Source organism: Oncorhynchus mykiss, chromosome 2, assembly GCF_057628025.1.
Source record: "Oncorhynchus mykiss isolate SJ-2025 chromosome 2, ASM5762802v1, whole genome shotgun sequence".
NCBI lineage: Eukaryota > Metazoa > Chordata > Actinopteri > Salmoniformes > Salmonidae > Oncorhynchus > Oncorhynchus mykiss.
In genome coordinates, this window is record NC_143023.1 from 15,920,001 (window position 1) to 15,945,333 (window position 25,333).

General features: G+C 45.4%; 1 protein-coding gene and 1 long non-coding RNA gene across 2 annotated transcripts; one reads left to right on the forward strand and one right to left on the reverse strand.

Moving 5' to 3' along the window:
• Positions 1 to 8,717: 8,717 nt before the first annotated feature.
• Positions 8,718 to 12,605, reverse strand: LOC149984881 (uncharacterized). Its single transcript, XR_016484521.1, has 2 exons — positions 12,242 to 12,605; positions 8,718 to 11,372 (listed from the first exon to the last, which is right to left on the reverse strand). It is a non-coding gene; the product is annotated as an uncharacterized LOC149984881 (long non-coding RNA).
• On the forward strand, positions 9,818 to 23,294 carry LOC118936591 (ephrin-A1). The gene is made up of 5 exons (XM_036961677.2): positions 9,818 to 10,123; positions 20,109 to 20,404; positions 20,564 to 20,629; positions 20,813 to 20,938; positions 21,036 to 23,294. Exons 1-5 carry the CDS (start codon positions 10,026 to 10,028, stop codon positions 21,155 to 21,157), a joined length of 708 nt encoding a protein of 235 aa, XP_036817572.2. The 5' UTR covers positions 9,818 to 10,025; the 3' UTR covers positions 21,158 to 23,294.
• Positions 23,295 to 25,333: the final 2,039 nt, after the last annotated feature.

Sequence of the window (25,333 nt, forward strand, 5' to 3'; positions counted from 1 at the left end):
GGGGACGAGTGGAAGACGGCGTTTAACACTCCGTTAGGGCACTTTGAATACCGGGTTCTTCCTTTCGGCCTCGCTAACGCTCCAGCTGTCTTTCAGGCATTAGTCAATGATGTCCTGAGAGACATGCTGAACATCTTTGTTTTCGTTTACCTTGACGATATCCTGATTTTTTCACCGTCACTCCAGATTCATGTTCAGCACGTTCGACGTGTCCTCCAGCGCCTTTTAGAGAATTGTCTTTTTGTGAAGGCTGAGAAGTGCACTTTTCATGCCTCCTCCGTCACATTTCTCGGTTCTGTTATTTCCGCTGAAGGCATTAAGATGGATCCCGCTAAGGTCCAAGCTGTCATTGATTGGCCCGCCCCTAAGTCACGCATCGAGCTGCAGCGCTTTCTCGGCTTCGCGAACTTCTATCGTCGTTTCATCCGTAATTTCGGTCAGGTGGCAGCTCCTCTCACAGCCCTTACTTCTGTCAAGACGTGCTTTAAGTGGTCCGTTTCCGCCCAGGGAGCTTTTGATCTCCTCAAGAATCGTTTTACATCCGCCCCTATCCTTGTTACACCTGACGTCTCTAGACAGTTCGTTGTCGAGGTTGACGCGTCAGAGGTGGGCGTGGGAGCCATTCTTTCTCAGCGCTCCCTCTCTGACGACAAGGTCCACCCATGCGCGTATTTTTCTCATCGCCTGTCGCCGTCGGAACGTAACTATGATGTGGGAAACCGCGAACTGCTCGCCATCCGGTTAGCCCTAGGCGAATGGCGACAGTGGTTGGAGGGGGCGACCGTTCCTTTTGTCGTTTGGACTGACCATAGGAACCTTGAGTACATCCATTCTGCCAAACGACTTAATGCGCGTCAGGCGCGTTGGGCGCTGTTTTTCGCTCGTTTCGAGTTCGTGATTTCTTATCGTCCGGGCTCTAAGAACACCAAGCCTGATGCTTTATCTCGTCTCTTCAGTTCTTCAGCAGCCTCCACTGACCCCGAGGGGATTCTCCCTGAGGGGCGTGTTGTCGGGTTGACTGTCTGGGGAATTGAGAGGCAGGTAAAGCAAGCGCTCACTCACACTCCGTCGCCGCGCGCTTGTCCTAGGAACCTTCTTTTCGTTCCCGTTCCTACTCGTCTGGCCGTTCTTCAGTGGGCTCACTCTGCCAAGTTAGCCGGCCACCCTGGCGTTCGGGGTACGCTTGCTTCCATTCGCCAGCGTTTTTGGTGGCCCACCCGGGAGCATGACACGCGTCGTTTCGTGGCTGCTTGTTCGGTCTGCGCGCAGACTAAGTCCGGTAACTCCCCTCCTGCCGGCCGTCTCAGGCCGCTTCCCATTCCCTCTCGACCGTGGTCTCACATCGCCTTAGATTTTGTCACCGGACTGCCTTCGTCAGCGGGGAAGACTGTTATTCTTACGGTTGTCGATAGGTTCTCTAAGGCGGCTCATTTCATTCCCCTTGCTAAGCTTCCTTCTGCTAAAGAGACGGCACAAATCATCATCGAGAATGTTTTCAGAATTCATGGCCTTCCGTCAGACGTCGTTTCGGACAGAGGTCCGCAATTCACGTCTCAATTTTGGAGGGAGTTTTGCCGTTTGATTGGGGCTTCCGTCAGTCTCTCTTCCGGCTTTCACCCCCAGTCTAACGGTCAAGCAGAACGGGCCAATCAGACTATTGGTCGCATCTTACGCAGTCTTTCTTTTCGCAACCCTGCGTCTTGGTCAGAACAGCTCCCCTGGGCAGAATACGCCCACAACTCGCTTCCTTCGTCTGCGACCGGGCTATCTCCTTTTCAGAGTAGCCTCGGGTACCAGCCTCCGCTGTTCTCATCTCAGTTCGCCGAGTCCAGCGTCCCCTCCGCTCAGGCTTTTGTCCAACGTTGCGAGCGCACCTGGAAGAGGGTCAGGTCTGCACTTTGCCGTTATAGGACGCAGACTGTGAGGGCTGCTAATAAGCGTAGAACTAAGAGTCCTAGATATTGTCGCGGTCAGAGAGTTTGGCTCTCCACTCAGAACCTTCCCCTTAAGACGGCTTCTCGCAAGTTGACCCCGCGGTTCATTGGTCCGTTCCGTATTTCTCGGGTCATTAATCCTGTCGCAGTTCGACTTCTTCTTCCGCGATACCTTCGTCGCGTCCACCCGGTCTTCCATGTCTCCTGTATCAAGCCCGTTCTTCGCGCCCCCGCTCGTCTTCCCCCCCCCCCCCCCATCCTTGTCGAGGGCGCACCCATCTACAGGGTCCGCAGGATTTTGGACATGCGTCCTCGGGGCCGTGGTCACCAGTACCTCGTAGATTGGGAGGGGTACGGTCCTGAGGAGAGGAGTTGGGTTCCCTCTCGGGACGTGCTGGACCGTGCGCTGATCGAGGATTTCCTCCGTTGCCGCCAGGTTTCCTCCTCGAGTGCGCCAGGAGGCGCTCGGTGAGTGGGGGGGTACTGTCATGTATTGTCATGTTGTGTCTTTCTGTCCTTTCCTTTCACCCTGTCTCCCTCTGCTGGTCGTATTAGGTTACCTTTTCTCCCCCGCTTTCCCCCAGCTGTTCCTTGTCTCCTCTGACTACCTCATCCACCCCTTTTCCCACCTGTTCCCTTTTTCCCTCTGATTAGGTCCCTATATCTCTCTCTGTTTCTGCTCCTGTCTTTGTCGGATTCTTGTTTGTTGTGTTTCATGCCTGAACCAGACTATCGTCATGTTTGCTGTAACCTTGTCCTGTCCTGTCGGAATCTGCCGGTCTATCTGAGCCTACCTATGTTTGGTTATTAAAGAAGCTCTGTTTAAGTTAATTCGCTTTTGGGTCCTCATTCACTCACCGTAACACAGAGAGCAGAATAAACCAATGAACAGAAAAGCGAAAGAGAGACAGCAGTTAGGAGAGAAAGAAAGAGATAGCTGAAGATGATAATGAAGCCAGGTGTATAGCTGAATGAGTTAGTGACAGGACCCCTCTCCAGATGCTGCCAATGATGACTTTGGTAGGAGGGATGATCTAAGTGCTTTAGTGGGGAGGTGCACAGCTACGAGGGATGACAGAAGGGAAGTGTGCCTGTTGAATGGGTTAGTTAATGATTGGTGTGTGTGAACAAAGACACAGCATTGAGCCAGAGGGGTTCAGTTTGTTAACTCAACCATGTAGACCCTTTGGTTATACCATATAACCCATACTGACACACACAGGAAACGCTTTGTGTGTGTGTGTGTGTGTGTGTGTGTGTGTGTGTGTGTGTGTGTGTGTGTGTGTGTGTGTGTGTGTGTGTGTGTGTGTGTGTGTGTGTGTGTGTGTGTGTGTGTGTGTGTGTAGGCTTCTAGTTAGGCATTATGTGTGTCAGTTAGTATCACTATTTGCCCCCTGCAGAATGCCATGTGGACACATGGAGCACTATTGAGCAGGAGTGTCCCTCACAGCGGGTGAATTGGGACCACCTGTATGCAGATGAATAGGGCTGAATGGACCAGAGGGGATTCCTTTGTCCTGCCAGAAAAGGAACAGCTTGCCGGAGTGTGCCGATATGAGACAGGGTCAGGGGATAAAGACAGGCTCTGAAAATCTGTTGGGATCACTGAGTGACATCTTCTATCTGTCCAATAGTGCTGATATGTGAAGAGAAAATACACAGTACGGTAAAACTTCTAGAAGGACGTACAGCAACATAAATCTCTCTCTACGATGTCCGTAAAATATTAGCTAGAGTCCTTGTTGTATTATTGTAATAGAGCAGGACAGAGGTTGGAGTGAGATGGAGAGAAACGAAGGGGGATGGAGGATTCCAGCCAGTGAAACAGAGGCTCGGGGGTAAAGGGGGAGTGTGATAGAGAAATAGAGAGAAGGGGGACATGGGTAGACAGAGATGTGATTAAAAGATAACATTGCAAGCTCTTTCAAAAACAATAAAACAGCTCCAGTGTGTGTGTGTGTGTGTGTGTGTGTGTGTGTGTGTGTGTGTGTGTGTGTGTGTGTGTATGCATGCATCTCTTTCTCTCTGCACCATCCCTGTTCTTTCCATGTTACATGGTATATATGTATTTGTCTTTCTACCCTCCCATTCTCTGTTTTCAACCCTTTCCATTACTCCTTTCTCTGTTGCCTTTACTTCACCCCACCTTGTCTTGGTTTCTGTTACAGCTTTATGTTTTCCATGTCTCTTTTACTTCAACACACCTTTAGTGGAAACACACCTTCTATTCATTACGCCAATGTGTGTATGTGTGTGTCGGCTGAACATCTGGACATTTTAAGAGAACTACATCAGGCAGCCCCTCGGGCAATGACAGGATGAGAGTAGAGAGAGGAAGACGGGAAGAGGAAAGGAGAGTTAGAGAGATGGGGTGAGAATCTGAGGGAGAGTCCCTGTTAGTGGCTAGATGAGGCCTATCTGATTCCATAACATTTATTTTGGCTACTTGGTAGGTCCTCTACCTCTCTTTCTCTCCCTCTGTCATTCTAGGAAGAACACCCTTGTGGGGACACAACATTCAGTACCATTTAAAATCCTATTTTCCATATTCCCTAACCCTAAACCTAACCTTAACTCTAACCCTTACCCTAACCCTAAACGTAACCCTAAACCTAACCCTTACCCTAACCCTAGCTCCTAACCCTAAACCTAACCCTTACCCTAACCCTAGCTCCTAACCCTAAACCTAACCTTAACGCTAACCATATCCCCTAACCCTAAACCTAACCTTAACTCTAACCCTTACCCTAACCCTAGTTCCTAACACTAATTCTAACCTTAACTCTAACCCTTACCCTAACCCTAGCTCCTAACACTAATTCTAACCTTAACTCTAACCCTTACCCTAACCCTAGCTCATAACACTAATTCTAACCTTAACCCTAAACCCCCTAGAAATAGCATTTGACCTTGTGGAAGAAGCAAAAAATCTGTCTCTCTCTCTCTTTCTCCCGCGCTCTCTCTCGTTCTCTCTCTTTCAATTCAATTCAACTCAATTCAAGGGGCTTTATTGGCATGGGAAACATGTGTTAACATTGCCAAAGCAAGTGAGGTAGATAATATACAAAAGTGAAATAAACAATAAAAATTAACAGTAAACATTACACATACAGAAGTTTCAAAACAATAAAGACATTACAAATGTCATATTATACATATACAGTGTTTTAACAATGTACAAATGGTTAAAGGACACAAGATAAAATAAATAGGCATAAATATGGGTTGTATTTTCAATGGTGTTTGTTCTTCACTGGTTGCCCTTTTCTCGTGGCAACAGGTCACAAATCTTGCTGCTGTAATTGCACACTGTGGTATTTCACCCAGTAGATATGGGAGTTTATCGAAATTGTATTTATTTTCTAATTCTTTGTGGGTCTGTGTAATCTGAGGGAAATATGTGTCTCTAATATGGTCATACATTTGGCAGGAGGTTAGGAAGTGCAGCTCAGTTTCCACCTCATTTTGTGGGCGGTGTGCACATAGTCAGTCTTCTCTTGAGAGCCAGTTCTGCCTATGGCTTGCTCACTGAGTCAATACATAGTCAAAGCTTTCCTTAATTTTGTGTCAGTCACGGTGGTCAGGTATTCTGTTTGGGCCAAATAGCATTCTAGCGTGCTCTGTTTTTTGTTAATTCTTTCCAATGTGTCAAGCAATAATCTTTTTGTTTTCTCTTGATTTGGTTGGGTCTAAATGTGTTGCTGTCCTGGGGGGTCTGTTTGTGAACAGAGCCCCTGGACCTCCCTCTCCCTCTCTCTCTCTCTCTCTCTCTCTCTCTCTCTCTCTCTCTCTTTCTTTCTTTCATTCTTCTGTACTCTTTTATATTGGTTCTACTCTCACTTATCTTTCTTAGTAACTATTTTATTAACAGGAAGGTCTTCCCTTTCTGTTGGCCGTTGGCTGTGGGAGGCTGGAGTTCCAGTCATCATCAGGAGCACTGTGACATAAGGACCAAACCTTGCCATTGAAGAGGGCGTGTGTCGGCCGGGACGGAAGTGTGTGTTCGGGAGATTCCATCCCACGGCTGTGTGTGTGTGTGTGTGTGTGTGTGTGTGTGTGTGTGTGTGTGTGTGTGTGTGTGTGTGTGTGTGTGTGTGTGTGTGTGTGTGTGTGTGTGTGTTTGTGTGAAGTGGGACGTGTGGATTTGGGGGATCCAAAATCCTGTCTATATTTAGATAATGTGTGTGTAAGGTCGTGCACGTGTGTGTGTTGCACCTCTAAACCTTACCTTCCCCCTGTACCCCGCTCACACTCACACTCTATTTCTCCTCCTCTCACGCCTCTCTCCCTCAGTCCTCCTGGCTGTACCTCTCTCCCTCAGTCCTCCTGGCTATATACACGGGGTACCAGTACTGAGTCAACGATAACTTGGCTATATACACGGGGTACCAGTACTGAGTCAATGATAACTTGGCTATATACACAGGGTAACAGTACTGAGTCAATGATAACTTGGCTATATACACGGGATACCAGTACTGAGTCAATGATAACTTGGCTATATACACAGGGTAACAGTACTGAGTCAATGATAACTTGGCTATATACACAGGGTAACAGTACTGAGTCAATGATAACTTGGCTGTATACACAGGGTAACAGTACTGAGTCAATGATAACTTAGCAATATACACAGGGCACCTGTACTGAGTCAATGATAACTCGGCTTTAAAGATGGCAGGGAACACAACCCCTGTATTGTACTGGGCCATATGCACTACCCTGTTGTAGCACCTTGCGGTCGAATGCCAAGCAGTTGCCATACCAAGCGGTGATGCAGCCAGGCAAGATGCTCTCAATGGTGCAGCTGTGAAACCTTTTGAGGAACTGAGGGCCCATTACAAATCTTTTCAGCCTCCTGAGGGGGAAGAGCCATTGTCGTGCCTTCTTCATGACTGTGTTGGTGTGTGTAGACCATGTTAATACCTTCTTGATATGTAGGATCCTGAAGCTCTCGACCCGCTCCACTACAGCCCTGTCGACGTGGATGGCAGCGTGCTCGGCCCTCTGTTTCCTGTAGTCCATGTTAATACGTTATTGATGTGTAGGATCCTGAAGCTCTCGACCCGCTCCACTACAGCCCTGTCGACGTGGATGGCAGCGTGCTCGGCCCTCTGTTTCCTGTAGTCCATGTTAATACCTTATTGATGTGTAGGATCCTGAAGCTCTCGACCCGCTCCACTACAGCCCTGTCGATGTGGATGGCAGCGTGCTCGGCCCTCGGTTTCCTGTAGTCCATGTTAATACCTTATTGATGTGTAGGATCCTGAAGCTCTCGACCCGCTCCACTACAGCCCTGTCGATGTGGATGGCAGCGTGCTCGGCCCTCTGTTTCCTGTAGTCCATGTTAATACGTTATTGATGTGTAGGATCCTGAAGCTCTCGACCCGCTCCACTACAGCCCTGTCGACGTGGATGGCAGCGTGCTCGGCCCTCTGTTTCCTGTAGTCCATGTTAATACCTTATTGATGTGTAGGATCCTGAAGCTCTCGACCCGCTCCACTACAGCCCTGTCGATGTGGATGGCAGCGTGCTCGGCCCTCTGTTTCCTGTAGTCCATGTTAATACCTTATTGATATGTAGGATCCTGAAGCTCTCGACCCGCTCCACTACAGCCCTGTCGATGTGGATGGCAGCGTGCTCGGCCCTCTGTTTCCTGTAGTCCATGTTAATACCTTATTGATGTGTAGGATCCTGAAGCTGTTCGGAGTGCAACAGAGATTGCATCACCTGTGGATCTGTTGGGGTGGAATGTGAATTGGAGAAGGCTCCAGTGTGTCTGGAATGATGTTGTTGATGTGAGCCTTAAACAGCTTTTAAAAGCAGTTTGGGGCAACAGATGTGAGTGCCACGGGCGGTAGTCATTTAGACAGGTTACCTTGGCATGCTTGGGCACAGGGACTATGGTGTTCTCCTTGAAACATGTAGGTATTACAGACTGGGTCAGGGAAAGGTTGAAAATGTTTGTGAAGACACCAGCTGGTCAGTGCATGCTCTGAGTATGTGTCCTAGTGATCCATCTGGCCCCATGGCCATGTGAATGTTAACCTGTTCATAGTCCTTACTCAAGTCCTGCCACATCCAACGAGCGCCAGAGCTGGTGTAGTAGGATTCCATCTTAGTCCTGTATTGACGTTTTGACTGTTTGATGGCTCATCTGAGGTCGTAGTGAGATTTCTTATAAGCAGTTCTAGTCTTTAGCTCAGTGAGGATGTTGCCTGTAATCCATGGCTTCTGGTTGGGATATGTATGTGTGGTCATTGTGGGGACGACGTCATTGACACAATTATTAATGAAGCTGGTGACTGATGTGGTAAACATATTTATCAGATGAATTCCGAAACATATTTCAGTCTGTGCTGGCGAAACAATCCTGTAACTTAGTGTTCGCTTCATCAGACCACTTACGTATTGAACTGGTATTTCCTATTTGAGTTTTTGCTTGTAAGCAGGAATCAGGAGGATAGAGTTCTGGTCCGATTTGCCAAGCGGAGGGCGAGATAGAGTTTTGAATGTGTTTCTATGTGTGGAGTAAAGGTGATCTAGAGTTTTGTATGTGTTTCTGTGTGTGGAGTAAAGGTGATCTAGAGTTTTGAATGTGTTTCTGTGTGTGGAGTAAAGGTGATCTAGAGTTTTGTACAGTGGGGCAAAAAAGTATTTAGTCAGCCACCAATTGTGCAAGTTCTCCCACTTAAAAAGATGAGAGAGGCCTGTAATTTTCATCATAGGTACACTTCAACTATGACAGACAAAATGAGAAAAAAAATCCAGAAAATCACGTTGTAGCATTTTTAATGAATTTATTTGCAAATGATGGAGGGTACAGGTGTTTATTTGTTTCCTCAGGGTGCCCACTTGTTTGCCTCTTTTGCAGCGTCTCTTCCTCTATAGAGTCCCGGGATTAGGGCCTGGTCTGAGCAGTATGTCAACAGCTGCCAACTTGTTGAAGTAGACATCTGAATCCAAATGGAAGTTAGGGATCACTGTTCTGATGTCCAGAAGCTCTTTTTAGTCATAGGAAACTATGTCGAGAACACACACACACACACACACACACACACACACACACACACACACACACACACACACACACACACACACACAATGGAGTTCTGAGCCTGCTCACCAGGCCTTGTCCTGGTCCCTGCCCCCTGTTGGTCAGCCCCTGAACCCATGGAGGCCTGGACTAGCAGAGAACATAGTGTGTTTGGCACATTTACTGATATTCTTGCTTGATTTCTGCAATGTGCTCATTTTTATTTTTGTCAGTCTTGTTTTTTAGTGGCACAAAAGAAGTGAATACTAAATGTGGGATAAAAAAGGTAGGCTATACTGTATTATAATGCATTATTTTGAGCAGCTTTGTGTTGCTAATTTACCTGTGTGCCTGCAGACTATATGGCTCCAGAGGACCCAGAAGATTAGCTACACAGATAACATCTTAATGATTCAATAGGATAACATCTGACTGACAGACACAGTCACAGATCAGCTCTCCTAGAACCTTTAGGTAGACTTTTACATTACATTAGATTCACTTATTTTATCAAGTGTACCATAGTATTGTTATTTCTCATTTTCATGTTGTTGAATATGTGAGCCTATAATTAATCAGGGGGGGTCAGCAAGTTTTGCATTAATGACTAAAATTCTAAGAAAACACTTTTGGTCACAACAAAAGAAACACAAAAAATATTTTGAGTGCGTCATGAATTCATTTCAGTGTCACAAAAATAGCGATAGGCCTATATATTTCTGTCCATGGCTTTGATCATATCATATAGATTGGATAAAGTGTTCATGGCGTCTCTAGTTGAATAGTCAGAGAGGCGGGGCGTTTTTCCCGCTGCTATTGGCTATACAACCGGGAGAGGCGTGGCTCCGTTAGACAAAACAGTCAACGCGCCTCGGTCTTAACCATACAAACCACCATAGAAGGAGGTCTCAACCCTACAGAAAAGCAGGACCTATAGACCAGCACCCTTATCATACATTTCTTTTGACAGTGTGCACATCCTGCACAGACTTATTCTGCAGTAACTGACAGTATTTATTGGTGTTTCGTTTTGTTCTGGTCCTAAATCCGCAGCTATGGATTTGGTGTGGCTGGTGTGTCTGGCTGTGAGTTTCGGAACCTGGTTCGCCTCCGCAGAGAGACATAGCGTCTTCTGGAATAGCACCAACCCAAAGTAGGTGTTCTTAATCTCTTTCTCTCTGTGTGTGTGTTTTTACGCGCGCGCGTGTGTGTTGTGAGTATTTTGGTGTAGCACACATTAAAAGTGTGTGTGGTTTCTGTTTACGCGCACCTAGTGCTCAACTCACTTTGAGAATGATTATCTGACACTACTCCAGGCCAACTTAAATACACTTTCTGTCATGGGATAAATACTGTGTGTCTCATCCACTCAATGGATAGCCTACGCGCTGAATTTCCTCGGTTCTTTAACAGACATTCCGCCCCACTGGACACACACGGCCTGGTTGAATCAACGTCGATTGCACGTCATTTCAATGAAATGATGTTGAACCAATGTGGAATAGAAGTTGACATCTGGATTTTGGTATTGCTTTTATTTCTTCCACTTGTAGAAATGTAGGAGTAGGCTGTGTGCCTTGTTGTATTAGCTGTCTGCTTGCCCTTTTTAACTAGGCTATGGTAGGCCAATCGCGCAGCAGGGCATAAACAGAAAACAAGGGGAAGATGGACAGACAGAATCAACCATATATGTGATCTCGATACATAGACAGACTTCCTCACACAGCATAAAAATAAAGCCTGACATGAACCAACTCGACCTGAGTGTCTGAATACAGACTATGTCTGTGTTTCACTCTAGTGGTGCTGTTGACAGTCTGACACTTCAGCTCTCCAAAGGGGGAGGGGGGGGGGGGGTGAGATGTCCCATGCTGATTGATTTGGGGTCAGAAATTGTAATGCTACCCTGCCACTCAGTGGGATCAATGGAGCTTGACAGCGTATGCGAGGCAGTGTGATTTATTGAGCTTTTAGCACAGAGCTGAAGATGGTGAGAAGGATGGATTATTTTATAGAGAAAATGGACAAAGACTGAGGGGGTCACGGTTTCAGCCGACTGGGTCGACGTTATTGTACCTTCTTATCGGCATTTTTGTGTTACCTTAATTCGATTTGCACTTTGTCTCTGTAGCCTAATTCTCCTTGGGACAATGATGAAGACAGAACACTAAATTAGATTTCCTATGAAATGGGAAATACATTGGTTTTGTAATTGAATTAATGACGTGAGCACAGGAAAATATTGTTGACGAGTCATACCATGTCATGCGTCGTGACGTAATGGGTTTTGTCGGTGTGAGTCAGTCGTGTACTTTACCTGTTCTGTACGCAGGTCTGACTTCACCTGGGTTTGTCGGTATGACAGCACTGAGACGGTGCCTCGAGCACAAGGAACACGACTTCTGTTGATCAGGTGATATGAGGAAGAGAAGGACATCTGAACTAAACTCTTAGTCCATAATGAAAGAGGTTATAGAGGACAAATCACAGCTTCAGAGTTGTGGGTCAAGTGAGAATTGCTATGAATGCAGAGAAATACAGAAATAACATTTTGTTTTTAACTATACTTGTGAGGAACAGAATAGTAAACAAACAAACATTTGACCAACTGGGGACATTTTGTTGATCCCCACAATATCAAATGTTATTTCTAGGATTAGGATCTAGGGTTAGGAGCTAGGTTTAGGTTAAGGTTAGGATAGGGTATGGGTTGGGGGTTAACCTTGTCCCCACAAGTAAGCGCTGCGCAAGACTGTGTTCTTTAATCCAGCTCTGGACTACACTCCCACTCTAACTTGTGTTGCATAACATCATCATCAACAACAACAATCATCATGTATGCTAATCCTTTTCGTAGCAGACTAAAGATAGACCAACACATAACCAGACAGAGAAATATGTTCACACATCACATGTAGACACAAACAAGCATGTTCAGACACACACACTCTCACATACACGTTGACACAGTCTCACATGAACAAAAACAAACTACATGGAAACTCGCTGCGCCAGTTTTATGTGGGAGCATTGATGCACTCAGTGTCCACTGAAGACCGATAGACTCACACTGATAACTATTACTCATGATACAAGCTCTACTCACACATTCTCTACTGCATATGTCTCACACACACACACTTTTTTTCCCCAGAAGTCTTTATCTAAAGTCTCAGAAAATCTCCAATTGGAACTCGGTGAATGTGGTTTTCAGAAGGAGAGTAATCAGTGTTAAAAATGAAGACTTAATCCTAGTCTGGCCCGTACCCACCTGCTACTGTTACCACACGTTTACTGTATAATCGCTCGTCCTTCTCTTTAATCCTTCGTTCTCAGAGTTTCCCTCTTTCTCAACTTTCTCTTTCTCTCTGGGCAGTTCTCAGTCTTCTTTCAGCCTGAAAGCCCAATCTGGTCCCTCAACTTTCGTCCCACTTTACACTGTCTCAACCACCTGATTCACTCCCATGTGATCAATCTGTCAGTCAGACTGACAGCCAGTGAATCACTGAGTCTAATTGATTCTAATTGATTCCTGGCTGATTGATCTAAGGCGATGAAACTGATGTTTACTGACTGACTGACTTCAGATGTTAACACACAGATCGCTCAGTGTGTGTGTACAGTTGTCAGTCTCTGACTTGACTGGTGTAGAAACTGGTTTTACGCAGTGTGTGTGAGAGATAGAGAGAGACTGGGCTTGTTTCGACCTGATCCAACAGCTTAATCATTAGTTCTGGCGCAATGCCTTGTTACTGGAAGTGTTTTTTTTTGTTTTTGACTGAGGGTGAGTGTGTAGTGTTGCCTGAACTCCAATGTCAGAGAAAGGGAGGGGCCCTGCATGTAGGCGATATTACGGAGCACTGGTAAATCAGTGACCCACACGCATACATGCTCGCGCGCACACACTCTCTCTCGGCAGGAGGGAGGAGTTGGGTGTTAATATTAGTAGCAGCCAGCATTCCACACTTCCCCTGTTACTATACTCAACTCTGTCAGCTGTGTTCGACCCCCCCCCCCCCCCCTCCTTCCTTCTCTCCCTCCCTCTGTACCTGTCTGTTCCTCTCTCCATCTCCACTCCCTCTTCTCCACACCAGCTGCGTCTTCTCCAGCTTGTTATTGCCTGACCACCTCTATCTCACTCTCTCTGTTTCCATGAGTTCATCTCTACCACATATTCAAGTATTCATGTTCTCCTCTCCTATATAGCTATACATTTCCTCTGTCTTTTGTCTTTCTCTCTCGTGTTGTTGAGGTGTTGGGCTTGTCTGAACAGATATGTCCTAGAGGAAGAGGTTTAGGGTTGTGGTGGCTTGTGGCTGGTGGGGGAAGAGGGTGGTGTGGTTGTAAAGTTAAATGTGTGATTTTCTTCTCTGTTGTAAAGCTCTTCTTTCCTCTGGCTATATTCCCCCTCTCTCTATTCTGAAACCCTCCCCTCTCGCTATTCTGAAACCCTCCCCTCTCGCTATTCTGAAACCCTCCCCTCTCGCTATTCTGAAACCCTCCCCTCTCTCTATTCTGAAACCCTCCCCTCTCTCTATTCTGAAACCCTCCCCTCTCTCTATTCTGAAACCCTCCCCTCTCTCTATTCTGAAACCCTCCCCTCTCTCTATTCTGAAACCCTCCCCTCTCTCTATTCTGAAACCCTCCCCTCTCGCTATTCTGAAACCCTCCCCTCTCGCTATTCTGAAACCCTCCCCTCTCGCTATTCTGAAACCCTCCCCTCTCGCTATTCTGAAACCCTCCCCTCTCGCTATTCTGAAATCAACCTTTCAATTCAAGGGGCTTTATTGGCATGGGAAACATATGTTAACATTTGCCAAAGCAAGTCTCTCTCTCTCTCCCTCCCACCTCATCTGTCGCTCTGGGTCTCTAATCCTACAGCAGAATGAGGGGGAAATACACGCGCACACAGATTACAGACGATCTGAGCTGTAATCTGACTAGCTGACCCATAGACATGAAAATCGTTATCGTCATTCTGCTGCTTTTTATATTTAGAATAGATTATATCCCTGTTATCTCTCTGGCGTAATGTGTGTGTGTGTTAGTAAATCTGAAGCTCCTTAAATATGTAGAGGAACATATCCTACATAGAACAATCAGTTAAAGGAGCCAATAGGGTAGGTAGCTCCAGTCAGTGAGCTACACAGTGTATAGTTCTGTCCATTCAATCACATCTAGGCATATAGCTTGTTTCCTGCTGACATAACAGCTGTCTTACCTAACACTCTCACACACACATTATCATGGATGTAACATAAAACAACGTTTTGCCTTGTTTAAAATAAAAAATATACTTTAATTAGCGCCCCCTGGGCCCCCTTCCATCTCAGCTCTTCCTCTTGCCTCCTTATCTATGGTACAGGGTCCAGACTTCCTCTCTCTCTCTGTCAGTCCCTCTCTTTCTCACACACCCTGCTCTGTTTTCCTGAGTAGTTTTCCACACAGATCACAGCAGCTTGCTGTGTCTCCCCACTGTTACTGTTTGACTCAATTCTACAGGACTGAGGACTGCTTTATCCTCACGTTATCACATTGTGTGTGTAGGGTCATATTTGTGTGACCAGTATCATCTCATGTAGCGTTTCAGAGATGGCTCTCTGTCGCCCCCTAAGGGCCACTTCCAGTCTCAGCTCAGGACTGACTTCCTTCCTTCCTTCTCTGTTTGAAGCAGCCAGGATATTTCCAACAATAATTTTTGCAATTCATGACATTCACTTTGACTGAATGAAAATAGTTTTGACCCCAACCGTGTTATTGTGTATAATCCAGATTGAACCAGGGTTAGTTGGAATATAATCGCCCTGGTTGAGAGACCTGTGAGTCTAGTTCTCCTCATTGACCCAAACCAAGCTGCATATCTAGCAACCTGCCAACATCTAGCCCTTTTCTATTCATCTGGAAGAGAGAGTTGGGAACAGAAAGTGGGAGATGGGTAAAAGAGAGGAAGGGATTTGTGTTGAGAAATTAGGCAAGAAGAGCTCTGATATTATGTTACCTTTTTAAGAGCAAGGGAAGAATGGAGGAGGGATGAACGGAGGGAGAGGGATGGGTTAATTTAGAGCGCATAAAGGGGAGACAGACGGAGGGAGGAGAGATGGGACATGGATTAATGGCTGGCTGGCTGGAGGGAGGGGAGAAAAGGTTGTGTTGACATTTTTAAGGCTCAAACCCTGCAATTCCTTATAAAGAATCACACACGATGAATATGTGGTGGTAGTACTAATTGGAGTCTGGATGTGATAATGGGGGTTGGGGGTTGGGACAGAATGATTAGACTCCTGTTATTCTGACCTGTTGGAGCATGACAGACAGAAGAATGGCCTCTTTGGAACTCTCCTCTTGGGAGAGAATGTGGGAGATTAGAGAGAGAGATTAGAGTGTTCTAGAGGTTCTACTAGGGGAGTTGGTGTATAATACTGTATTAGTAGATACAACTCAAACCCAGATTACAACTGACAGGCCTATATCCTCTTGAGTTGAGGTGTGAATGTGGGATACCACAGTGAATTAATAGGGCCATTTATACGCCTGTGTGTGCAGATTTTATAGTTGTATGGTGTGAGAGCATTCTATTCCACAGACTCTCACAAACCCCAGAAGCCCTGTCATGACATTCCTCGTGTGTGTGTGTGTGTTGCTGACTACTTGTGGAGAATATGGTGGGTGTTGTTAACAGTGCTGACTTTCCTTCAGGCCCGCTGTGTGTGTGTGTGTGTGTGACTAGATTCTCCCTTGCTGAGTCAGTGGGAGTGTGTATGAGGATTCTGACTCTGAACTCTAACCCCTGTGACCTGCCTGACAGTTTGTAACATTCCCCAAAGAATGAGAGCAGGGGGAGAAAGGAGAGCATTTTTGTTGTGGGTTTTTATATGGAAAACACAGGAGGGATGGTAGGGAGAGAAGAGAAGAGAGATTGGCCTTTAAGTAGGGAAGAGAAGATGGGATGTGAATCTAGATGGGAGAGATGTGATAACAGCAAGAGATGAGGAGAGGACTTCAAAGCTGTTGATCTTAATGAGGTGTTAAACAACTCACCCAAATCACCCTACTGTCATAACCACCTACCACACACACACACACACATCTGTGACGCATTAGCAGCTCTGAGAACTGTTCAGTTCAGAGGATAGGTGAAGGGAGACTACCTTCCACCCTGGCAGTTTACACACACCTCAGTGAGACATACACACACACACACACACACACCTACCTCATTGAGACAGACAGACAGACACACAGGCTCTGGTCTGCACTGATAAACAGATGTGCTCAAGTGCCTGGGGTGTGAGGCGGCCTGAATCCTGGTATTCAGAGAACCTATCTCCCTCTCACCCCCCTGCCTCTCACACACGCGTAGCTATCACATTAACGCAACTCTCACTCTCCTGTGAACTGTCAGTCAGAGTAGAAGGACGAAGGAGAGGGAAAGACGAGAGAAAGACGATACTGTTTAGGAGGGAGGGAGGAATGGGTGCTTGTGTTCCAGTTGTGAGTCTGGCCCTGTGTCAACTGGTTTCAATCAGCTGGACTTCTCCCAGATACCTAGGCTGAGATTGCACACACACACACACACAACCCCTCCCATTGATAAGTACGCCCGTCAACGTTACTGTAAATCTAGCTTCATCATGATTATTGTACAGAGTAAATTATGGGCAACATGGACCACGTGCAAAATGCTGAGAGCCATAGTAGCTTCAACAAACCTCACCTTATCACATCTGCATCAGCCTCTACTAGTGAGCAGAGGACACTGAGCACAGCCTTGGGGCTAGAGGGGGTGAAAGATGGGGGGCAGACTGGAGTCTAGTCAGCTCCAGGGTTTATGTCTTTGGGGGGAGGAGTAATTACACCCTATTCAGAACCCCTCCTCCCTTTGTGGGCAACAGCTTGGCCCCAGACCCCAGATAGCTTTTAATTAACTAGGCTTCAGAAGAGCGACAAAGGGAGATCTGAAAGTGTGATTGTTTGTAGTGACTGAGATTAGCAACAGAATATGTGTTTTGACAGCTTTAGACAGGAACATGTTTTTAAGGAGAAGCTGTGATTAGTGTGGTAATCAGGTGGATTCCATTCAGTTAGGAGTCTCTTTACTCTACTGTAGCAGTGCAGTTCTCTCGTGCCGTTCGTCTCAACCCTGTCATTACCAGTCTGAGTCAAAAATAAGAAAGGAACACAGATTTGTTTGTCAATTAAGCGCTTGAACCGCAGACCGGTGTGTGTGCATGCGAAGGCTAAGCCAAAGATCATCATCCTGTTTTGAAGTGGTGTGAGAAAGAGGCTAATCTAGCTATTAGCCCTGGCTAATGAGCCTAGGTACGGGTTCTGCTAACAATACATGTTGTAACAGGCAGGTTACTGTCTCTGTCTCACACACACACACACACACACACACATGGTGGCAGGGAGATTAAAGGGGGTTAGAGACCCACATGGAGCCAGTGTGTCTGTCACTTAAGAAGGACAACAACAACAATAGAGAAAGGTGGGATGAAAGGAGGGAGGCAGGATACCAGATACCTCCTGTTCCAGGCTTTGATGTTTGGACACACACTAACACAACATAAACATGTATGAACTGGGTTCTTTATACTGTCTCTCTCACACACAAAGCTAGTGTATACATTACTATGAGCCCTTCCTCCCTAATTAAAGTGATGCAGATGCTCTCTCTCTCGTGGCACAGAACAGAGCCACACACCCAGAGTATGTGGCAGGGTGTTTGTGCTGTGGCCTGTGTGGATGTCTGTTCAGCCCAGGGCTGGGAACCAATGAGACTCTGACGTGCATATTCTACTGATTACATCCTCAGGGATAACAAGCTCTTACCCACAAACTCAACCTCTCTTCCAGAAAAGTGTGTGTGTGTGTGTACCCTGCCAGCACCACTGACTCCACTCGGCAACACAACTCATAGTCCCTGTGTGAGCTGAATCCTAATAGGCCTGGAGGACAGCTGGAAATCACTGTTTTAATTTGATACCCAGATACAGCACTTTGTTTCTTTCATCTCTCGAACTTTCCTTCCCACCAGAAATATACGTTCCACTGCTCTACCCAATGTTCTAGGGTTTATTTCATGAGGTGTGTGTGTGTGTTAGACATTTGTGTCCTTTCACGTGTATACCTCAGTAGATTGGAGGGGTTGACTGGAGGGAGGGAGGGTGAAACAACCACCACCACAACGGTTTAAAATCTGGAACTGAGATGGCGGGAAAGCTTAGTCATAAAGTTAAGGGAGGGTGAAAAGGAACAGAAAGAGAGACTGTCTCCACCTCCCTCAATATTTATGTTTCATGGAGGGAGGAAGAAAGAAGTAGGAAGAGACAGAATCAGGGGTGAAGAATCACTAGAGGAGTAAAAACAGTCACACCCACTGACACTCCAACAGGTGCAGAGGGAAAGAAAGATGATAACTAACCCACTCAAATGGCTTGTGTAGGAAGGGAGAGAGAGATTAAATGACTTGTGTAGGAAGGGAGAGAGAGATTAAATGACTTGTGTAGGAAGGGAGAGAGGGATTACATGGCTTGTGTAGGAAGGGAGAGAGATTCAATGACTTGTGAAGGGAGAGAGGGATTAAATGACTTGTGTAGGAAGGGAGAGAGATTAAATGGCTTGTGCAGGAAGGGAGAGAGATTAAATGACTTGTGTAGGAAGGGAGAGAGATTTAAATGGCTTGTGTAGGAAGGGGGAGAGAGATTAAATGGCTTGTGCAGGAAGGGAGGGAGATTAAATGACTTGTGTAGGAAGGGAGAGAGATTAAATGGCTTGTGTAGGAAGGGAGAGAGATTCAATGGCTTGTGTAGGAAGGGAGAGAGATTAAATGGTTTGTGTAGGAAGGGAGAGAGATTAAATGGCTTGTGTAGGAAGGGAGAGAGATTAAATGGTTTGTGTAGGAAGGGAGAGAGATTAAATGGCTTGTGTAGGAAGGGAGAGAGATTAAATGGCTTGTGTAGGAAGGGAGAGAGATTAAATGACTTGTGTAGGAAGGGAGAGAGAGATTAAATGACTTGTGCAGACAGCGCATATATATGACAGACAGAGAGACCCAAGGAGATACTGCCACTCAGAATCTTGTCTCCATGGACACAGCTGGCCAGTGAAACTCTACTCTTAAAACAACATGAGTGGAACGCTCCAGAAACCAGATGAGAGGGAGAGAGTTAAAGAGGGATAGGCAGAAAGAGTGTAGTGGTGTGTTCTTGTCTAAATAAAGACATTAAACAAGTTCAGCCATAAACAAGTTCAGCCAGTGACTCCTGATTGGCTACTCACTAATTCTCATTGTCTGGGTGACAGGTCCACACTAGGACTCACGCAATCTCACACACATGCTGCAGGTGCAAATAAACACACACACACACACACACACTGTCTGTTTGGGCTGAGTCTTATTAACAGCTTTTTGTGTTTATGATTGTCTGTGAGTGTTTATTATGAGTGTGTGTTTATGATTGTCTGTGAGTGTTTATTATGAGTGTGTGTTTATGATTGTCTGTGAGTGTTTATTATGAGTGTGTGTTTATGATTGTCTGTGAGTGTTTATGATTGTGAGTGTTTATTATGAGTGTTTATGATTGTCTGTGAGTGTTTATTATGAGTGTGTTTATGATTGTCTGTGAGTGTTTATTATGAGTGTGTGTTTATGATTGTCTGTGAGTGTTTATGATTGTCTGTGAGTGTTTATTATGAGTGTGTTTATGATTGTCTGTGAGTGTTTTATTATGAGTGTGTTCATGATTGTCTGTGAGTGTTTATTATGAGTGTGTTTATGATTGTCTGTGAGTGTTTTATGATTGTCTGTGAGTGTTTTATGATTGTCTGTGAGTGTTTTATGATTGTCTGTGAGTGTTTTATGATTGTCTGTGAGTGTTTATGATTGTCTGTGAGTGTTTATTATGAGTGTGTGTTTGAATAAGTCAGTTCTTCCATGCGTGTTTGTTCATGCGAGAGGAACAGCCCACGCAAACATGGGCTCAACTCTGTCATCTGGCTGGGAATGGGCCGTGATGATATTTCATAATGTTGCGTTTGTTCCTTCAGTCAGTCAGAGACGACTACTAGATGTAAGGTCATCTAAAGATAATTGCCAGCCATGTCACTAACCACTTTTCTCTTCTCTCGCTCCCTAGTTTCCTATGGGATGAGTACACAGTGGAGGTGAAAATCAACGACTACCTGGACATCATCTGTCCTCACTACACGCGCGGGGACCTGCCATCCCAGGAGGCCGAGCGGTACGTGCTGTACATGGTAGAGAAGGAGGACTATGAAGTGTGTAAGCCCCACTCCTTCGACCAGCTGCGTTGGGAATGTTCCCGGCCCTTCGCTGCCCACGCCCCCGAGAGGTTCTCCGAGAAGTTCCAGCGCTTCACCCCCTTCACCCTGGGCAAGGAGTTCAGACAGGGAGAGAGCTACTACTATATCTGTAAGTATATCAATACTGTAGTAGTACTACACATTAACTAATACCACTACTATCTATGTGCAGTACTTCTGAATGAATACTACCACTTAACTGTGCAAAAGACTACTCTAACACAATGCTTGGGTATTTGTACTAAACCTCCCTCTTCTCCCTCTTCAGCCAAGCCGCTGCATCACCACGGCCAGGAGTGTCTGAGACTGAAGGTGGATGTGGTTGGACCTCATGGTGAGCTCCATTCCCCTGTCTCCGTCAACATGCTAGCATTAGCCTCTGTTAGCTTTAGCCTTTAGAGGTTTTTCCTATGGTAGCATTAGCTTCCGTTAGCATCAATGGCTAGGCTTAGTGTTCCCCATATTCAGTGGTGTTCATACAATCAAGTTCTTACCAATGACTTCTTGTCTTCTACAGGTTCTGGGAAGGCCAAGGCTGACAAAGGCAAGGATGGAGCGATGGAGGAAGTGATGGATGAAGGAAAGGGAAAGATGGGGGGAGGAGGAGGAGGAGTGCACAACCCCTCCAACAGGCTTCCAGCCGGTAAGTCTCCCTTCTGTCCATCCAGTGAGACAGTCAGATGTACAGTAGAATTGTTCCACTTGTTTCTGATAATAACATGTTCTCTCTCTCTCTCCAGATGACCCTACTGTGTTGGAGCCTAAGGTTCAGAAGAGTGTGGGTAGTTCAGGTGTTCAGCTGGTCTCCCTGTCGGTCTTCTTCACCCTGTTCCCCGTCCTACTATCCCTGTTACTATATTGACTGAGTTAAAGACCTAGCTACAGAGACACTGTCAACCCAATGCTGGACATTGGCACAGAGAAGATTTTTATAGATATTTTTATATTTGCAACTGGACTGAGCTGCTGTGTGTGTGTGTGATTGGAACGTGGATCGTTCCAGAGACGATGATCTTCAAGAGTATTTTCTGAAGGATGTTTTTCTACATGTTTTTGTAAATGAAAGAGGATGGATGCTATTCCCCCTTTTTTCTCCTTTTCACTCAATTTGATCTGTATGGACACTTGGAAACCCTACTGACTCTGGAACAGATCTAACTGGAAATGTGATGTACTAATCATTATTAGAAAACTGACAAAGGGATAACTGTTTTCATGATTACCCTGAATTGAAGTTTAACAGTGATATACACTGGGTGTAAAAAAAACATGATCAGTACCTTCCTAAGATTGAGTTGCACCCCCTTTTGCCCTCAGTACAGCCTCAATTCGTCAGGGCCTGGACTCTACAAGGTGTCGAATGCATTCCACAGGGATGCTGGTCCATGTTGACTCCAATGCTTCCCACAGTTGTCAAGTTGGCTGGATGTCCTTTGGGTGGTGAAAGATTTTTGATATACACAGGAAACTGTTGAGGGTGAATAACCCAGGAGTGTTCGTTCTTGACACTCAAACCAGTGTGCCTTGTACCTACTACCATACCCCATTCAAAGGCACTTCAATCTTTTGTCTTACCCATTCACCCTCTGAATGGCACACATAAACAATCCATGTCTCTATTGTCTCAAGGCTTAACAATCCTTCTTCAACCTGACTCCTCCCCTTCATCTACACTGATGGAAGTGGATTTAGCAAGTGACATCATAGTCTGACATGTAAAGAGCAGGTGCTCCTAATGTTTTGTACACTCAGTGTATAATGTGGTTACATATGGTTCAATCTGAAATAGTTTGAGCCAAAGCCTACAGTAGTCCTCTGAAACAGCCTCATGTTTCCTCCTCTACATGTAGAGACTTGCTGTATATAGATGTATATGTATTAACTGACCCTCCTCTACATGTAGAGACTTGCTGTATATAGATGTATATGTATTAACTGACCCTCCTCTACATGTAGAGACTTGCTGTATATAGATGTATATGTATTAACTGACCCTCTAAGCACGGTTCATGTCTTGTTTAGTGTAGTAGATACTCAGGTCAATGGGGATGTTTCTTCTTGACATGTCACTAAAATCAAACTAAAGTGTATTTGTCACATCCACAGGATACAGCAGGTGTGAACAGTACAGTAAAATGTTTACTTGCAAGCTCTTCCTCAACAATGCAGTATTCAATTATAATTCACTGTACAAAACCCAATGATGTGACAGATGCATACTCTAAAGCACAGATTATCACACACTAGAACGAAACACACATTCTATGTTGTAGATATACACAGATCTCTACATAACCAGATCCTCTGTCATTGAGATGGTACAACAGCTTCTTGTGAACAAATTGGGATTGTTTTAGTCATTGCTGGTTTGCTTTTGTATGTCTTTATGGTTTAGTGTTGAACAGGTGTGTGTGTGTGTGTGTATAGGAACGAGATGGAGGGAATGGGAGTTGAAGGGAAGGAGGAGAGCAAAGCGCTAATGACAGGATTCTGAGTGGGTGTTGTGATTGCATGATGGCTGGGAGCTGTGCTTCCTTCCTTTACTGATGGTCATTCATCGCATACTCTGATATACTGTAAACAACGTCACACAAACAACATAACCGGTACACTGGACATTATGGTGTGTGCACAGCACAGTAGGTTGGTGGCACCCTAATTGGGGAGAACTGACTCGTGGTAATGACTGGAGTGGAATCGGTGGAATGGTATCTCATACATAAACACATGGATGCCAGGTGTTTGATTCCAGGTGTTTGATGCCATTCCATTTGCTCCGTTCCGGACATTATTATGAGCCGTCCTCCCCTCAGCAGCCTCCTGTGGTTTACAGGTGTTACACAAAATGCAAAGGAAATCCCTACATACAGACACTGTATTGTAATTTTGTTTTTGTAAATGTTTGTATGGAAAATGTGTACATAGAAAAATATGGAAATAACAGCATTTGTTTAAAATGTGAGAACTTTAATGTAATTAAAAAACAGTGATATAATAAATCTGACTTGAGTGTTTTCAATTCTCACATTTTATAGCCAAAGGTAAAGACGTTGATGGTCACACTTTCAAAGTTGTTACTTTTGACACAATTCACAGCTGGACTTTAAATCTTTCACTGCAACATTCTGACATTTGTTTTGATGGTTGACAAAGGTGACTCTCCAATCTCTGCCCTCTGAAGAAATCTCATCCTTTCGCCAACTCCCCTCATGTCTTTCCTGTGCTCTTCTCTCTTTCCCGCGATTTTGGCATTTCTGTCTTTCACCCTGGGCTGGTTTTCTCTGGCCATAACATCACAGCCCTCTGGCCGAATGTCAGTGTGGAGAGGGATGAGAGGGCTACTATTTGGCCCTAAACAGAGAGTACACAGTGGCAGAATACCTGACTGACTGACCCAGACTTAAGGAAAGCCTTGTGTGGAGGGACATATATCTATATATATATATATATATATATATATATACAGTGAGGGATAAAAGTATTTGATCCCCTGCTGATTTTGTACATTTGCCCACTGACAAAGAAATGGTCAGTCTATAATTGTAATGGTAGGTTTATTTGAACAGTGAGAGACAGAATAACAAAATCCAGAAAAACGCATGTCAAAAATGTTATAAATTGATTTGCATTTGAATGAGGGAAATAAGTATTTGACCCCTGTGCAAAACATGACTTAGTACTTGGTGGCAAAAACCTTGTTGGCAAACACAGAGGTCAGACGTTTCTTGTAGTTGGCCACCAGGTTTGCACACATCTCAGGAGGGATTTTGTCCCACTCCTCTTTGCAGATCTTCTCCAAGTCATTAAGGTTTCGAGGCTGACGTTTGGCAACTCGAACCTTCAGCTCCCTCCACAGATTTTCTATGGGATTAAAGTCTGGAGACTGGCAAGGCCACTTCGGGACCTTAATGTGCTTCTTCTTGAGCCACTCCTTTGTTGCCTCGGCCGTGTGTTTTGGGTCGTTGTCATACTGGAATACCCATCCACGACCCATTTTCAATGCCCTGGCTGAGGGAAGGAGGTTCTCACCCAAGATTTGACGGTACATGGCCCTGTCCATCGTCCCTTTGATGTGAAGTTGTCCTGTCCCCTTAGCAGAAAAACACCCCCAAAGCATAATGTTTCAACCTCCATGGTTGACGGTGGGGATGGTGTTCTTGGGGTCATAGGCAGCATTCCTCCTCCGCCAAACACGGTGAGTTGAGTTGATGCCAAAGAGCTCCATTTCGGTCTCATCTGACCACAACACTTTCCCCCAGTTGTCCTCTGAATCATTCAGATGTTCATTGGCAAACTTCAGACGGGCATGTATATGTACTTTCTTGAGCAGGGGACCTTGCGGGCACTGCAGAATTTCAGTCCTTCACGGCGTAGTGTGTTACCAATTGTTTTCTTGGTGACTATGGTCCCAGCTGCCTTGAGATCATTGACAAGATCCTCCCGTGTAGTTCTGGGCTGATTCATCACCGTTCTCATGATCATTGCAACTCCACGAGGTGAGATCTTGCATGGAGCCCCAGGTCGAGGGAGATTGACAGTTCTTTTGTGTTTCTTCCATTTGCGAATAATCGCACCAACTATTGTCACCTTCTCACCAAGCTGCTTGGCGATGGTCTTGTAGCCCATTCCAGCCTTGTGTAGGTCTACAATCTTGTCCCTGACATCCTTGGAGAGCTCTTTGGTCTTGGCCATGGTGGAGAGTTTGGAATCTGATTGATTGATTGCTTCTGTGGACAGGTGTCTTTTATACAGGTAACAAACTGAGATTAGAAGCACTCCCTTTAAGAGTGTGCTCCTAATCTCAGCTCGTTACCCGTATAAAAGACACCTGGGAGCCAGAAATTTTTCTGATTGAGAGGGGGTCAAATACTTATTTCCCTCATTAAAATACAAATTAATTTATAACATTTTTGACATGCGTTTTTCTGGAATGTTTTGTTGTTATTCTGTCTCTCACTGTTCAAATAAACCTACTATTAAAATTATAGACTGATAATTTCTTTGTCAGTGGGCAAACGTCCAAAATCAGCAGGGGATC